Source organism: Poromitra crassiceps (assembly GCF_964638095.1).
Source record: "Poromitra crassiceps genome assembly, chromosome: 2".
NCBI classification, from domain to species: Eukaryota; Metazoa; Chordata; class Actinopteri; order Beryciformes; family Melamphaidae; genus Poromitra; species Poromitra crassiceps.
The window spans coordinates 86,896,185-86,914,462 of record NC_139624.1 but is presented as its reverse complement, the minus strand read 5'-3'; the positions used below and the strand labels follow the sequence as shown (position 1 = coordinate 86,914,462).

At 42.1% G+C, this 18,278-nt stretch overlaps 1 protein-coding gene across 1 annotated transcript in view; it reads left to right on the top strand.

Annotated features, from left to right (window-relative positions):
- The window catches only part of ncapg2 (non-SMC condensin II complex, subunit G2), a 36,922-nt gene extending 18,644 nt beyond the window's left edge, over positions 1-18,278 (top strand). The window contains exons 16-27 of the mRNA XM_083650892.1: positions 2,565-2,635; positions 4,828-4,981; positions 5,215-5,388; positions 5,599-5,715; positions 7,987-8,133; positions 13,284-13,383; positions 13,626-13,825; positions 14,605-14,751; positions 15,773-15,876; positions 16,950-17,050; positions 17,208-17,307; positions 17,446-18,278. Coding sequence (XP_083507018.1) covers positions 2,565-2,635; positions 4,828-4,981; positions 5,215-5,388; positions 5,599-5,715; positions 7,987-8,133; positions 13,284-13,383; positions 13,626-13,825; positions 14,605-14,751; positions 15,773-15,876; positions 16,950-17,050; positions 17,208-17,307; positions 17,446-17,497 — 1,467 coding nt within the window. The 3' untranslated portion in view covers positions 17,498-18,278. The remainder of the gene's footprint in view (positions 1-2,564; positions 2,636-4,827; positions 4,982-5,214; positions 5,389-5,598; positions 5,716-7,986; positions 8,134-13,283; positions 13,384-13,625; positions 13,826-14,604; positions 14,752-15,772; positions 15,877-16,949; positions 17,051-17,207; positions 17,308-17,445) is intronic.

The window sequence follows — 18,278 nt, the reverse complement described above, 5'->3', positions numbered from 1 at the left end:
TTAGGAAATGATAGTATCTTTTTTAAATATGTGCTTTAATTTAATAAAATGTAACTCAAATTGTAACTTGAGTTACTTGACAAAGTAACTGGTATAATATTACTGAAATCCTATAAGTAATAAGTTATATTACTGAGTTACTGCTAAAAGTAATATATTACATGTAATATGTTACTTTTTTAATGAGTTACCCCTAACACTGCATGCTAGCTTGTCAGGAAGGTAGCTAAATAACACTCCAAAATTAGGCTAAATTTTGGCGAGGGAAAACAAAACATTTTCAAAGGGGTTCTCTTATTCACAGCCTAATGTTGGCAGGTGTGTGTGTCTGTTTTGAACCAGCTAGTAGCCTTATATTGTTATTTAGCCTTTCTGCTGCTATTGCATGGTTAAATCAGCCAATTTTATTGGGGGGGGGGGGGTATATGCAGTGGAAGTGGTCCCTGGGAAATTATAGTGGTACTTGGTTGGAAAAGTTTAGGAACCCCTGTAATAGAGCACTGCAGGAATGAGTCCGGAAGTAGCATGGAAGGCGGAAGTCCTTGATATTACGGGGAACGGTCAATGGGATTTTAGAATGGGGATTTCACTTAAATGCATAAAATAAGGTATGTGGTTAACAAAAGTTTATGGCAGTGATAATTTGAGTTCAGCAGCAGTATAATCTTCACAAACTAGGACCACTTTTATGACTTTTGAAACGTAATTTTTTTTTTTTACGCTGTTTTTAGAAAACCCTTCAAAAGGCATAATAGTGAGTCACGTTCGTGAAGATTATCCTGCTGAACCCAAATTACCACTCCGATAAACGTTTGTTTATGGGACATTTTATGCATTTAAGTGAAATCCCCATTCTAAAACCCCATTGACTTTTTCCCGTAAGATCCAGGAAGTCCGGGACTTCCAACTACAAAAATACGTCATCCCTGCGGCACTCTATTGGACTATTTCACTAACATGTTTCGGCTACTGCCTTCTTCATGGTGTAAAGTCAAACTATCAAAGCAACATACATACCGGTAGTCTGTCTTGTCTCTCTGAAGAGCTTGACATTATACACAATTGGTTCAAGGCAAATAAACCCATACTTAAAGAAACACTCCGCCCATTTTCAACCAGCTTTGTATCATTAGAACATCAGTAGTATATCGGAAAACTGTAAACGGTTTTGAAGTCTGTCATTTAATTTGACAGTTATTGAGTGTTAAAGTGTGGACCAGTGACATCACTGGTCCACACTAACTCAAATTAATAACTCATTAACTCGAATCAACTCTCAATAACTGTCAAACTATTCATCATTCATCTAGTTTGACAGTTATTGAGAGTTGATTTGAGTTAATGAGTTATTAATTTGAGTTAGTGTGGACCAGTGATGTCACTGGTCCACACTTTAACACTCAAATAACTGTAAAATTAAACGACAGACTTCAAAACAGTTTTCTGATATACTACTGATGTTCTAATGATACAAAGCTGGTTGAAAATGGGCGGAGTGTTCCTTTAACATATCTAAAACTATGTGTATAATTTTTGGTTCCAAGTATAGATTGTCACACAATCCTAAAATGAGTTTACGAATAGATGGTCAAGTTATACCCCGTTCAAGACAACTCGGACCGCCGGAAAAAATGGGTTCCGACCTGTAAAAAGGGAATTGAACGGTCGTCCAGGCCGGAATTACAGCTCGGAAATTCGGATATCATTCAGAGCTCCGGTTTCTCAGAGTTGATGTCACAGCCACATCAAAATGGCAACTTGCATCGTTAATGATAATCACAGAATTATTATAAAGATGTTTGTTGACGTTTTAACACAGAATTTGAGGTCTTAATTATGTAATGTTAACGTTTCATATGTGTTTGTGTCATCTGTGTTTCGCTCTGTGTGAAATTCAGCATTCAGCATGTTCGGTTAGCATTGTTCGCTAGTAGGTAGCTACCATGCTAACGTGGGTTGCTATAGCAACAGTTTGGGTTTTTCCCCCGAGCGGGAGGTGCAGCGTGAACGCAAATCTGTCCGGGCCGGAGGTTCCGTGTTGAAACCTCCGGCGGGCCGAGTTGTCATGAATGCGGTATTATACAGCAAGTAAAAACTGACGCTTCTTGGACTTTGGCTTGATAGCTCACTCTCGTGGTTTGAGCACATCAAAAGGATGGTTGCCAAGATGGGTAGAGCAGTTGCCATTACCCGAAAGTGCATCATTTGTTACACCGTTATTACTTCACCAAATAATTTCTTCATTAGTTCTGTCATTTGGATTATTGCTCTGTCTGGTCAGCTAGCCCTGCCATGCTAATGTCTATATTAGCTTAGATTTGCTGTTTATTCTTCTATTCTTTTACTTTATGTTTTTGTATTTTAATTATTGTGTGTCATGTATGTACTGTGTATTGTCTTGGACCCCAGGAAGACTAGCTGTCATCTAGGCGGCAGCTAATGGGGATCCTTTTTAATAAATAATAAACATAGGGTTCACACTCACAGACACCTGTGCAATCAACAGTCAATGCATTTAATTTCTTCACAGAACTTCACTCCTCCTTATACTTGGTGTCTTTCAGGATGACCGTTGTACTGCTCCTCTCATACACCTGGCCTCACTCATGCCCCCAACTGCAGTTCCAGCATTCAGGTGAGCATTAAAGCCTAGTCTCTTGTCTCTAGCCATTTCCACACGTGAAGTCTCGACTATGCCCAGTAAATCAGGTCCTGGTATTTCCCGGGATGGGGCATCACATCACGTGTGCTGCACATAAAGTCTGGAACAGAATTGGCACCCAAAACGTGCGCACAGCTCTCCATACACTGCATCCACAACACGAGATCTCTGCCCAACACTTTTCTCCACTCCATAACGCACATGTCTCATTCCCGATGCATTCCGATGCACTGTTAACAAGTCCATATTTGCGACATGTAGCAGGGCTGCAGTTCTCCACTCTGGATCAGCTGAGCTATGATGCTGTGATATTGTCCAACAAGCCTTTTATTTCATTTTGTGATGGCAGCTAGAATGACCCTACTCTGATGTTACAGTGTCTGAGAGCTTATAGTGACCTTCTTGTCTTCTCTAGTATCTTTATAATAATTCTATAGTGAAATAAACAATCCCCGTGTTGCCCGACCCGGGGGGGGGGGCGGTAGAGTTGTGCGTTAACATCTATTTATAGCAGACCTGGGCAACTGGCGGCCCATGGGCCACATGTCGCCTCCTGTGTGGCCCGCGCTGGAATTGGATTTTTATTTTTATTTTTACAGTGCACCTGAATGCAACATGCAAGATACCCACTGAATAAGTGTCCAAATGTTCATATCATTCTGGCCAATACTCCACTTCTGTTATAACATTTCAGTCTGGAATATATGGAATATCTTTCAATAATCTTTATGGATAAAAGTCTAAAAGTAATCTCATGTGTAAGAAATCACTGTTCTACATTGAAGTAAAAATGTAAATAATTAACTTGTTGGTTTTGGATTTATTTAGCTTCAAGAGTGCATTTGTGTGTGACCCTCAACACAGGCTTTGAGAATCCCGGTCCACTTACTGATACTTATGCTTAAAGGTCCCAATTCGTGCAGCTGTAACCTCTTAAAAACGTGTGTCTCTGGTCCATAAAACATGATTCTGGATTAATTTGTCGAAAATATAGCAACCCCGTTTGTTGTGACGGAGTTCTCACTTCCTCATCTCGTCGCTTCCCAAGAATGGCCTGTTTCTATAATATATTCAGAACTAACAGTTCCCATTGGCCGCTGAGGGAGAGCCCGCCCCAGGCTCCCAGCGGCCAATCAGATTAGCGTCTGTGGACCAGCACGCTAGGTTGCGAGTTATCGTTAACTTAACGGTTACTACGCTAAAGAGGACATCTCAAAATGCCTAGACTTACCGAATGCACCTCTGCAGTTGCTGGATCACGTACAGTTGGCGTCGCTCCAGCTAGAAGTGTTAATTTTGTGGCTATAGACAAAATGGTGCAGGTAGCTTGTGTGAGAGAGACCCGCGCAGTATGCGTGAGGAAGCTCGTGACATCCCAAATCCCCCTCTGGGCAAACGAAGCGTTTGGGGGTGTGGCTTGGAGGAGACTGCAGGGGGAAGCTGGATAGGGACAAATCCAACTGTGGCAGTTCTGAGGTTGTGACCACTCATTACAGGGAGGGCTGACAGCAGTATATATGCATTTACAAGTAAAAACAGCTTTTGCACGGAATGGGACCTTTAAATTAACCCACTCATATTCTGGTTTATTTCAAGAAAAACATTTTGGCTAGTGGAAATTCTAATTAGCTGGTAACTTTAAAATCTAGCAGCCATATTGGCAGGTGGTCAAAAAAGTTAACTTCAAGCCTTGCAGGGAGAGCAAGTGGTGACATAGAAGTATTTGTTCGGCCCCCGGCAACAATCTGGGTTTCTCATGTGGCCCCCCATGAAAAATAATTGCCCACCCCTGATTTATAGGCTATAGTAATCTTGTCTCCCTCGCTTTTCCTCGCACCCCTACCCGTGCGCTCACTCCACCTTCCGGTAAATGAGCGCGAGCTGCTAAACTAGACCCGCTCTGCCACCGACTTGGACTTTGCACTTGGGGCTTGGGTGGGTACGGTCCGTGCTCGCGGGAGCGCGCTCATACCGACATTTGTTGCTAAACATGCAGGCCATTCGAGTAATGTCTGGAAATGTTCAGGAATTCACTGCATGTATAGAAATGGCTTCTGTTTCTCTTGATTTCTTTTGATCTATCACTCTCTCTAGCTCCCTTTCTCTCTCCCTCTGTCTTTCTCCCGTCTAACCTATTAGCCCACATTCCACTTTCTCGTTCCCAGCTGTGGCGTCCTGTCCAGGCTGCGGAGGATGGAGCCACAAGCTGTGCCTACTCAATACAGCCAGCTATTAGACTGCCTGTGTCGCTGGGGCAAGGTCGGTGACATCCTCGAACTTGTCACTGATTGGCTCACCGAAGCCCTGCCCAAGAAAGCTGTGAGTAAACACAAGCTTGATTTTACAAAGAGGTGAAGGTCTGAAAATATATCCTGTGGTTGACAAAATGGAGACTGTTTGGTCTCTGATTTCCATGGACTGAAATAGAGGTTTACTCCACACGTGCCTCTTGTAGCTCATTCCCAGTGGGTGTCGTATATTACACTTATCTTCCTATCAATTACAGGACGAGGCTAATAACAGTATTATTCTTATCTTCCTATCAATTACAGGACAAGGCTAATACCAGTCGGAAAGTGCATATCCAGGAGACGGTGGAGGCCAAACCAGACCTGGCCCTGGCTTACCTGGAGTTCCTGCTCAGCCGCATCTCGGTGCGGGAGCGTCTCCCCTCTCTCAGTCAGGGTTCACTTAAGCAGCTCCATAAAGTCCTGGAGTCATGGAGGGTATGGCAGAGATATTCAATATTCATACTGTTGTATTTCATCAGACCTGGGTCAAATTTGTACAATTCTATAACCTTTCCCATCCTTCCTTATATCTGTGCTTAAACTCTTGCCTGTGGCTGACAGTCATACATATATACACGTAGATGTATTTATAGTCCCTCTGTTAGAAACAGGTTTCAGATTAATTTGTGATGTTTGTCTCAACAGTGGGTGCTGTATTCTCACCTCAGCTCCACCACAGCAGATCCTAAAGATCCCAGTGTAGAAACTGCACTGAAAGCCTTCACATACTACGGCCGTCTTGCTGCACATCTGCAACACAACGTGAGTCTCTCTGTCTCTGCTTCTGCCTTCTTCTCACTTGCCTTCCTTGTTCCCCCGTATCCCCCCTTCCCATTCCACTTTGCATGCTTTCTATTCATCCAGTGAAAGTTGACGGCGTTGTTCCCCCAAAGGGCACCTTGACAGTAGTTGTTGAGAGTAGGGCTGGGTATCGTTCAAAATTTTTCGATATCGATACAGTTTCGATACTTTGATTTCGATACCGGTTCCTGAACGATACTTTTTTCGATACCAATTTTTAAAAAAATCCATTTTAACAAAAATAAAACTGCATTACACATTGAGAATTATGATACAAATCTTTAGTTTTTTTCAAGTTTTACAGCAGAAAAAAAAAACTACTGTATTTAACATAACTTTAAGTTGTCTAAACTTATTGCTGTCCCTACAAAAAAATATTGGAGTACTACAAAGGAAATAAATGTAAAACAAATAAATCAGTGCAATAGTTTTCAGTGCAAAACGGAGAGTTGCAAATGAGTGTTTAATATTCACTGATGCAACAGAACGCTATTCTTGTCCAAACTGATGAGATGGCTCCACTTCATGCATGGAAGACAATAGTTGAGCATTGACTAGCCTATCAATAATGGCACAAAGTGAATCCCATTTATATTCAACAAACTATCATGACATCAGCGTTTGTTAACGAGTTGCTAAAAATACATAATGGGCGATAACTGCCCGCTTGCATATAACGTTAACACTAATTAATTGAACATCTAACGCTAGCATTGCAGATCAGTGTTTAATGCTCACTGCTGCAACAGAACGTCATTCTTGTCAAAACTGATGAGACAGCTCCACTTCATGCATGGAAGACAATAGTTGAGCATTGACTAGCCTATCAATATAGCCTTAATGGCACAAAGTGAATCGCATTTACATTCAACAAACTATCATGACATCAGCGTTTGTTAACGAGTTGCTAAAAATACGCAATGCCCGCTTGCGCATAACGTTACCGCGCCAATTAATTAAACGATCTAATGCTAGATACAACTCACAGCCAGACTGTCAGACTGAGGGATCTGATAACCGCTAATCAACAACAACTTGCGGTAAGCGGACCCACCGCTCGATTATTTCTCTTGTCTGTGGAAACCAGTCCCAGCTCCACTTGTCTCCGCACCGCACGCTGCCTGCCTCACAACAAACAACACACACCGGCTAAAGTGGGCGTAACTTTCCTTGCATGCTTCTACATGACAGCCAATCACCAGCCGTATTAGAGCGTGGTGTGCAAGCATGTCGCATGTTTATAGGCTCAATGACACTGTTTTGTTTTGGTATCGAAAATTGGTATCGATTGACAAGGGAGGCTTCGATACCCCTTAGTATCGATGTTTTCAATTCAGTGCCAAGTAAGTATCGAAACTCGATACCCAGCCCTAGTTGAGAGTACTATTCATTCACCTTCCCCATCCACAGTTCCACATCCACCTTCCCCTCCCATCCCCACCCACATTTTCCCACGAGGTCCAGCCGTTCAAAACCAGTGATCTTCCAGTCACAAACCCAGATGGTTTATCCTGTTTTGCTCTGTCAAAAATGTGTATGTTCCTTCTCCAACTACGGTTCAAGTATACATACTACTGCATGCGCTGGGACGCGTCATCAGTGATGTTAACTGGGGTCGTGGGGTGTTTCGGGTCTGACAACATCATACACCCTCGCCCAGTAGACCCAGCCGATTACGACCCCGACCCGCGTCCCAGAAGCAGCCGCTCACGGATCAGCCTTCCTACTCTGTCTGCAACATTGCCCGCGGAAGGGTTGATCACGCCCAATCCACTGCAATAGAGTTTAGTGCTACACCGCAGTATTGCGAGACCTTCGGTGCATGGAGGTCTAAGGCCCTGTGGGGTGATTCCAGGCCGGGCACCTCCTTCGTCTCACCAGAACCTCCCGTGGAAAAAGGCAATCCTACCATGCCGTACCATGGGCAGGGAGGATGCCTCAGGGAGCCCTGTGCGCTGCACGTCATTCACCTGCGCCGAGTACCTCGCTCTAGCCTGAAGGACCACAGGCCGTGCCGATGTTTACGCAGATTTTCAGGAGGCTGATCCGTAGCGTTTGTGGATTTCTCCCTCACGAGAGAGCCAGGCTGGGGTGCTAAAACCCATCCCGTACCGGATGCCGTCTCTCCGACCGTCAACTGTCTCTCCAGCTTGTCACCAAACTATACTATACTATACTATACTACAAGTTAAATGAAAAGAGAAACATTGAAACCATTTGCTTGTGTCGTAGTCCTCAGAGGGTCGTGACTACTTGGTCTCCTTGGAGCACATGGCAGCGTGGGTGGCTGAGACGGTGCTGCCCTTCCTCGCTAACCGTAGCGACGATGACGATGGTGAACCAGAGAAGCTGCAGGAACTGGCCAGACAGATAATTGAGGTGAGCTCTATTGGTGTTGGGTAAGGCAGATATTTTTTTCTAAGAACAATACCACTAAAGCAATAGTTTTCACACCATATCTTGCTTAAAACTCCACTACAGTATTTACAAATATTTTGCACGTTGGCGGCCCCAAATGGCAGTGAGAGGTGCCTGACTTTTAAAGCCTAAAATAATAGACGTGGCGTGATGTAACTTGTTATAGCCTCGGCTAGAAACCTGTATGCATGACATCTGTTTTGTAGGTCATATGAAATCATGTTCAATGCATTTGTCCCTGTTCAATAAACGAATAAATAAAATAAATTGATGTCAGTAAACTGCACACATCAGGCTCATGTTTCAACAAAGCAAACCAAAGGAACGAGAGACTCTCGTACTGAATGTATGGGGGAGATAGTTTTGTATTTGCTCCTACAAAATTTTGTTCTATTTGCGTCTACATTTTGTCGTCACTTGCTGTATGTGGAGACTTCCAGACAGTTACCATACTAATCACCGAAATTTCATTTTGCTAAAAATAGGGCAAATCTATGGGGTCTCAATGAAAGGGTTGAGACAATCCTCTCCATTGCAGCCCCACTTTGTGATTCAGCCTCATAAAAGGAATATTTTACATACAAATCTAGCTCAGTGGACCTTTTAAATGAAAGTGCATCTTATTATCTGAGTGTAAATTAATATTTGATCATGCCATCTGCTTTTCACTATATAATCACACCACACTCAATTGATCATCTTTAACACATTCACACTGCCAGCCGTTTTTTTTTTACTGTAGGTAGCTTCTGCCAGAGGGGTTTTTTGAGGATTCTGGCTCATCTTTCAAGACCTGAGGATTCTTTTCTGCTAAGATTTTGTGAACACAAAATATCTAAAAAGAACTAATAGAATGTGTGCTTTCTCTGTCTAAAAGAGTTAGTTTGTAGAGTTAGTAGTTATGTAGGCATTAGCACTTGAATACAGCATGGTTTCAGCGTCTGAAAATTTAAGCTGAGATAAATAGCTTTTTGTGAAATTCGATAGAACAGTCACTTTAACCATTCATTTTTGGCATCAGTAAGACGTCAGACATCTAAACAATAGTTTTGAACAGTAATTTCCTCCATAACAGCAGGAAACACCCCTCTCCTTCAAACTCCTCCCTCCGTGTGTGTTCTTCTTGGCTGCAGCGGGCGTGTCACAAGCTCGTTTCTGCTGCTGCTGTAACCTCGCGTCACCAGGCTCACTGCTTTACTGCTGCTCCTGTCTGCTGGCGGCCGCTGGGCAAGTCTGGATGGGCTCGCTCGTTTCTTGCGGTTTCGGTTGAGAGCTTTGATGAAGCTTTTGCGATTCTGGTCTTATTTATGCTGCGTGTTTCAAAGTGTGTTCCACCCGTAATCTATTATGCAAATTTGCAATCCCTCACCGCCAGCAATCAGCGCGAAAGCGAAAGCGTTTTCGCCAATCCATTCTACAGTATGAGAATGGTTTCATCGCGCGTTCCCCTGCAGTTTTGGCTCTGCTTTTTCTAGTTTGGAGCGCACTGTCGCCACTTAGTGGGTCGGTGGAATGGGTTGTACACGTTCGGTGGCTCCAATAATTTTATAGGAGACGTGGGGGGCGTTGATCCACGTCCCACCGTCAAAAAAAAAAAAAAAAAATTTAAGCCGAGATATCTCGTCATTGGCAGTCAACCGTTGGATTTTGTAAGCCGAGATATCTCGTCAATGGCAGTGAACGTGTTAAGTACTATATCTATGTACGAGAAGGCAATTTGATTGTAAGGCATTTTGAAGCTTTCTGGGCCTTCCTATTGATACTAGGGATGCACCGATTGCGATTTTGTTGGCCGATTCCGATTTTTGAATAGTCTGACTTGCCGATACCGATTTTTGCCGATTCCGATTTTTTTTCTAAGAACAATAATTGGCGGGTTATTTTTTTACTTTTTTACTTTGCTTTAATAGAAAATTAACATTCATGTCACATTTCTTATCATTTGCATGAGGTAGGACGATCTCACTCAAAAACATCTCAAAATAAAAGTGTTCCAGGTTACTGGACAGAGCTTTTCTTTTTTGTGTAAATACAATGAATATAAAACAATTAATTCCAGTATATCCCACAGCTATCATGCATTTACTTTTCCAAAAGAAAAAAGGTGCAACAGAACAGGGGCTTCAGATGGAAAGTAGCCTATGGCTAAATCTGTTACAAAGCATATCTTCCCCTATGGGGTTTAATGTTTTTTTGTATATGTCCCTACCAAATAAACTACGGTAATAAAAAAAAAAAAAAAAACGTCAAAATGTTATCCATGGACAAGGAGTTTATAGCCTATAGCTCTGGAGCCCAGAGACCTTCGAAGCCATGCCCACTCTACAGTTGTGGATTTGGCTGTTATTGAGTAGCCTAGATGAGGAAATGAGTTTGAGTTGACTCCGTTTGAATATCGTAGTTTACACACAGAGCGCGTTTTTTTTAATCCGCCATTCGGAAAAAAATCATCTCGCACACTGGTCCGATGCGTTTTATTATTATGTTCGTCGTTCTATTCGCAATACGAAACACAAGTCCTCTCCTGGCTGTATCCACGTTACAACGTGAGTCGTGACTGACAGATAGCAGCAGCAGCAGCAGGCAGCGGTGAAGTGGACGCTGGTCGGGGAAGAGCTGGTGAGGTGAAGCGAGCCGCTCAGACTGGAGTGGACTCCAACCTACCCTGCCCCTCCGCGGCTCCACACCGACGAAGACATGCTGTGGCATGTGTGTAGTGGCAGCTTTTGTTTTGGCTGCAACTCATCCGTCTCTGTCTCGCTGCTTTTGGGTGCGCGCACGTCACTTGAAAATCGGCTCACAGAATCGGCATTTTAGAGTGACCGGAGCAGATCACCGATCGAGGCCGATCACGTGAAAATCGGCCATTTCTGGTCACGTGCCGATCGATCGGTGCATCCCTAATTGATACCAAGCCTTGTAATGGTTTTTCAGTACAGAGTATAAATGAATGGGTGAGTGTATATAGAGAGGCAAAGTGACCGCGGCGCCTACTTCCTGCTTCAGCACTGTACCAGAGATTTTCATCCGCCATTTATTTCCCCATAGACATTTTGTAAAATGCTTATAAAAAAACAGGAGAGACCACATAACATTTCACTCAGACCAAAACGTAAAGAAATTGCGGATTTAAAGAAGATATTTTTTCAATGTAGTTTTTTAAAGTTTTGGTCCTAGTGAAATGTTCTATGGTCTCTCCCGAATCTAAATATAGTTGAACCGTTTGGTTTGACGGAGTAAAACTATTTTTATAACCATTTTACTAAATGTCTATGGAAAATAAAATGGCGGATAAAAATCTCTGGTGCAGTGCTGAAGCAGGAAGTAGGCGGTCACTTTGCCCCTCTATAGAGTGCAACAAAATATTAGACCTCCATGATATCTAACCTCCATGATGTCTAATTTTGATCAATGTCAATCATGCCAATTATAAGTGCTTGTTGTTTTCTTCCTAACACACACACTATGTATAGATGATGCACTACTATGTTATAGAGAACATTAAGTTTTGTGGAGTCTGTCTCCACCCCGTCCATGACTTTCAGTGCTGCTCGTTAAATTTAGACTGCTCAAAGATTGTTCCACTTCAGTCACCACGCACGCAGTACATGCCTTCCCCCTGCTCACACACTGCCATATTCAAGTGGGCTTATTTCCCTATTTGTGCCGTTACTCTCCAGCCTGTCACCGCATGGCTGCTTCCATCACATATTGAAAATAATCGCTCCATGTCTCTGTGATGGGGCATCCTAGACAGCATCTACAGAGCCTGTATTATATAAGCATGTTGCCTGTAGTGTGTGTGTGTGTGTGTGTATACTTTTACTTTACTTTTACTTTATTGGTTTATTGTGACGGGACAATGCACATTAATGGACATGTTCAGAAATACAGAAGCCTCTATATACGAAAACATGTAAATATGCCGGAGTTAGCTAATGCTAATTTACATCCGTAGTCCCCAATAAATATCAAAACAATCACTCATTACTAGGGGTGTCACAATATATCGTCCCACGAAATTTCGCGATAGTAAAACGTCACGATATGTATCGTTGAGATGAAATCTCATATCGCAATTTTTTTTTTTTTTTTTTTTTTTTTTTTTTTTTCAAAAAATAGACTAAGAAACGTCTTTGTTTGTTGAAGTTCAATGTGTGGAAAGTAGTTCAGTTGAACAAGTCTCTGAAGAGACACATGAGAAGTTATACAGGAGAGAAACCATTCAATTGAGTTTCTGGCAAAACTGTTTACTTGACAGGAAAAACTGAAGATGCATAAAAAATAGATTAAGAAAAGTCTTGTTGTTTGAGTTTGAAGAAAAACTGAAGATGCATAATGAGAATTTATACTGCTGAGAAACCTTTTAGTTCAAAGTAAATCTAAGTGACAGTGTAACTCATTCTATTTCAAGATAAGCCTTATCTCCAATCTCATGTTTTTTCTAGTTGTTATTGTAATAACAATTTCCCACAACAGCATGTTTTGTATTTGTGCATTTCAAATAAAATACTACTTTTCCAGTCATATATTGTCATTATTCAAGTTTAAAAAAATATTGTTAAAATCGTATCGTATCGTATCGTTATCGTGAACCCAGTATCGTGATACGTATCGTATCGTGAACTGAGTGTATCGTGACACCCCTACTCATTACATTCATTCAACGCACAAACTGAATATACATGTAACGTGTCATCGCAAAAGATACCACAACATTACAGACATCAAAATTACAGCAAAACACAGACAGGATGTACGCAACAGACTGATATACATGTAACGTGTCATCGCAAGAGATACCACACATTACAGACATCAAAATTACAGCAAAACACAGACAGGATGTACAAGCAGCATGTCAGTGCTAAAAGAAGAATACTACACCTTACATTCGACAGGTTACATGATAACAATACATAGATACAATGTACTCATCAGATGTGTACACTCAGATACTCATCCTGCAATGCGTAAGAATGAACGTTTAAGTAAAGTGTAGCCTACTTCCCCATTTCTTCCCCACATTCCTGTGGATTTTTATTCCATCACAATTGTCCTGTCTTTTGAGTGTTTTTTCCCCCCAACTTGATGGTGTTGCATTTTACCAGATCTTCCTGACAGTCTGCAAAGACGTTTTGCTGGTGGGTGTCGGGGACGACGCATTCAAGGGTGTAATCCTGCACCATTGCTCTCTCATCCTCCTCTCAGGTGAGCATTAAGTGAGCTTAAGTGTCTCACTTTCAGCAATCTACAAAAAAAAGTTATATTATTTACTGTGGGTTATTTCAACTCACAGGTATTTTTGGAGTATAAATAATTGCATTGCATATAGTGATTAAACTCCACAGAAACTGGTGTTCATTTCACTGTCAAAAAACACCTGCATGTCTTGTTCTACAGTAACTCCCTTACAAAAAGCCAAAATAGTTGCTTTTCATTTATGTTTGCAGAGGAGGGCTATTTGTGTATCCCCCCACTGCTGCCTGTTCTGAAGGAGGTGGCAGAGAGCTTTGTCCCTGAAGGCAACCAGGGCCAGAAAGACCAAGAGGACCCGGCCACTGACATTCTGAGGGTGGTCGCTAACATCTTCCAGAAGATTTTTGAGCTCTTGGTTCGCCGGGTTAAGAAGGCACCAGAGGAGGGAAAACAGGTCTGTTGACCTAATGTTTTTTGGGCGATTCCTTTTATATTGGGAACTAGGAATATGATCCCAGTTGAGTGACGTCACACCCGAGTTCTGTGCTTTCCATTTAAACCGTTGGGAAACCAGCCAGGGTTAGCTCTAGCCATTGTTGGCAATCACAGTTGATCAACAACGCATTTTGCGGTATTTTGCACATAAACACAATAGCAACATGTCCACAGATAGAAGTTAGACAGTACTGTGTACATGACTGAATTAATGAGACCCAAATAAGACAGAAGTGCTTAATAAGTATTTATATATATATATATTATATTATATATATATTATATATATTTTTATATAAGTATTTACTACAACTTTCACTACTGTTGAAGGCAAGCGTAGACCCCCTCTTGGATTTTGTGAGTCGGGCTGGTGAGGCTTCCCCGAGATCGGGGGATAAAATCCGAGGGCGGTCACATCGTGCATTCCTGACCTTTGAACCGTAAAAACCCTAGTTCTTTGCTTACCGAGCTGTAGTTGCCATTAGAACAGAAATATTTTTGTTTTGTTATAGTTGCATCCATCTAAACAGGTCCTCTATCACAGAAGGAATCTATCAGGAGTCTTCGGTTAATCTCAACATTTGCATTTTGTACAACTCATTCAGTTGGTAGACTGTTTATTGTTATGATTCTCTCTCTCTGTGCCTTGCCCTAGCTGTGACAGTCAGCTGTGCCCGGCCTGGCAGTTGGTAGAGTCAGGTAGACTGTTTATTGTTCTATTCTCTCTCTCTCTCTTAGCTGTGCCAGTCAGCTGTGCCCGGCCTGGCAGACTTCCTCGAGGTGGTGCAGACCTGGGAAGGTGTCCCGGCCAACCCTCTCAAGGGGGCCTTCTTCTCTACACTTGTTGCTGCCATCCTTGTGGAGATAACATATGCGTGCAAGAAGGTGTGAGCTTGCAGAACATGGCATAGATTGAAAGATTTAGATTTTGAATGACATTAATATTTTCCAGGTATCCTCCATGTCCTGGAAATCCTGGCGTTTAAAGGCCAGGATTCCAATAATGGAAAATGAATACATTTATTAGAAAACCTGAATTCAAAAGTGACCAGAAACTAATGTTCCCCCCTCACCCTAAAGAAAGGACCAAAAAAAATCTCTAAGAGACTCCCTCAAGCAGTGGTTTCAAAACTTTTTTTTTCTGGGGACACACATTTTAAAAATGACAAACTATCGTGACCCAATTCACAATTTCCTTAAGTTATCTATAAATCATGAGAAGAACAAATTAACATTCCAGACCTTTTTACCTGCCAGTTCACCTAATATTATCTTCAAAATGTAAATGTAATGTAAACTTTGGTTCCTGCAGTGCACGTTATTGAAAACATAGGCTACACATCAAATACTTTATAAATGAGACCAAATGACTGCATTTAGGCTGTCTCATTGTTTTTATTTCAGTTCAGTAAAACAATATACGGTACACATTTTAAATAAAAAACTGGAAGAAATTCTGCCAATTATCTGGCGACAAGAAGGAAAAAAAAATCTGCACACTGAAGCTCATTTACCTTTTATTAAGCCATCCGACAGAAGTGTGTGATGTTTCGAGCAACTGCTCTTCCTCTTCCTTGTCTGAGGAAGAGCAGTCGACTCCTCTTCCTTGTCTGAGGAAGAGCAGTCGCTCGAAACGTCACACGAAACGTTGGATGACTTAATAAAAGGTAAACAGAGCTTCAGTGTGCAGACCTTTTTTTCCTTATTGTACTGCTTTTTGGTTCCTGCTTGACTTTTTTTTTGGATGTGCGCGACTGCTTCAATTACTTAATTATTTGGCGACCAAATAAAATCTCCTGCCACCCACTCCACCTGTGGGTCCCGACCCTTTCGGAAACACTATTATTAGTATGATTTCATTGTTCTCTGCTTTTTTAATATACCTTCTGTCTTCACATGTTTTAAGATTTCCCTTCCTGAAGAGGTAATCACCCCGGAGTCTGTGGAGGAGATGCCTCCTCTGTCCAGCGTCGTCCTGTCAGTTATCCTGAAATCGTCCCCTGTTACCAGGTAACTTACTCCACTCTGTTACCAGGTAACTTACTCCACTGTTTTGTTACCAGTTACCGGTAACTTAATCCACGGTTTTGTTACCAGTTAACTTACTCCACTGTTTTGTTACCAGTTAACTTACTCCATGGTTTTGTTACCAGTTAACTTACTCCACGGTTTTGTTACCAGTTAACTTACTCCACGGTTTTGTTACCAGTTAACTTACTCCACGGTTTTGTTACCAGTTAACTTACTCCACAGTTTTATTACCCGTTAACTTAATCCACGGTTTTGTTACCAGTTAACTTACTCCACTGTTTTGTTACCAGTTAACTTACTCCACTGTTTTGTTACCAGTTAACTTACTCCACGGTTTTGTTACCAGTTAACTTACTCCACGGTTTTGTTACCAGTTAACTTACTCCACTGTTTTGCTACCAGTTAACTTACTCCACTGTTTTGTTACCAGTTAACTTACTCCACTGTTTTGTTCTCACTTACGCCGCAAACACACTAGATCCGAAGTGCCACTGCACTTAAATTCAGCTCAAGCGGGAGCCTGGCAGTTCGCACCAGACGCACTCTGTTTTGCTCCGCACTAGACACAACTTGTACTGACTTCCCGTCTGGCCGCACCCGCTCAGAACTGTCAAATCTGTTAACAGGGGTGCCGAAATGAAACTAGCTGCGCTGCCAGATGCTTGGCGGCGCTCCAGCGTCTGGTGTGTTTGCACCGTTTGCCTGCTTTTGTTCCCTGTTTTTTCTGACTGAAAAATCTACCAGGGCCAACTGAACAAGCGCTCATCTCAGAAAAACCTCCTTTTCAAAACGATATGCTTCTTTACCTAGTCATCTGTTTTCTCCTAAAACCAAGGCAACTAACAAACACAGATGCCATGCCAAGGCTTTTTCTAATTTTATGTTATAAACACCCAGATTTTCAACCAATCGACTTTTGCCTTTAAGAGAACCAAAATGGAATGAACAATCATGAGCCTACCAAGAGCATAATTGGGGTAGCTTCTAAATGGAACCTTTTGTGTTTCCAACTTGGTGTGGCTTCTAAATCATAGCGTGTGTGTTTCCTCCAGGGCCTTTTTGACAGAGATCAGCTCATCTCTGGACTCGGAGGCCTTCGGGTCTTTAACAGAACTGGCTGCGGTCCTACACATCTTGGCTGTCATTCGACGCAGTGAGTTGAACTAGCTTTCAGCCAGTCATTTTCATTATCATAAATTCAGTGAAAACAGGTTTATTGATCACCCGGGGAAAACTGAAAAATGTTTTTCTGAAACGGTCCTATTGCAGTTGTCAGCATTTGTGGGTTTTTATTTGTTTTTGTTTTGTAGCGGGGCGGTTCAAGGCAGCTTTGAAGACCACAGCCATATCTGTCCAGAGGCAGCTTCACAAACATGCAGTCACAGCTGCAGACAACGGAGACATCCAGAGGTAGGTGGAGAAACAACATAGTGCATTCCACAATCTACTGTTCAGATTGTTTGTCTCTGAATGATATTGGAGTAAATTGTTCATTAATATTTGATGCATACTGTACGCTGTAATGACTGCTCTTTTTTCTCTCCCCAGGGTGATTTTTCAATCTGCTGCCAAGACCTTGAAGGAAATTCTGGATTTCTGAATTTCCTTCTTCCTTCCTTCTTGACTTTGGAGAAAACTGTTGCGCCTTTGTTTGTCCCTTGTTCTGGTTTGGCTGCAGGTGCGGTGGTCCAGAGAATATGAAGGAAAGCTGACAGAATAGACTCGCTCACTGCATAGTAATTTAAGGAAGACTCCTTAGACTGAGACTTGCGAAAATATAATTTTCTTTTATTTGCCCATAAAGTGCTCGGTGCTCATAGTGAAAATAAAAAAGCAAACGTTTCGGTCCTAGGACCTTCGTCAGTGCTTGGTATGTGGATCACATACCGAGCACTTTATGGGCAAATAAAAGAAAATTATATTTTCGCAAGTCTCAGTCTAAGGAGTCTTCCTTAAATTACTATGCAGTGAGCGAGTCTATTCTGTCAGCTTTCCTTCCTTCTTGAACAATAAAAAAAAAAGTTGCACACTCTCGCCTTTCTAACTTTGCATTTGTATTGCATGAAGCAGGGGATAGCACTAGCCTAGCTTCACATTGCATATTTATTTGTCCATTCAATCTGTTGTAACACACCCCTCATCTGGCACCTCATAGAATAACTATTTAATCAATCCAAGGGCTCTGATGTTTTGGACAAGGGACTCCTGGCAATTTAACTCCCGGGGCCCCCCTGTGGCTAAAAATGGAGGCCGGTTCTATCGCCAGGTCCTCTTTGCCAGCTATGTTGTTTTCGGTTAGAGGAGCCTGGGACTTTGAAAGGTTTGAGTTTTGTTGTCAGTCAGAATTCTGAATCAGATTAAGATACTGGTTATGTATGTAC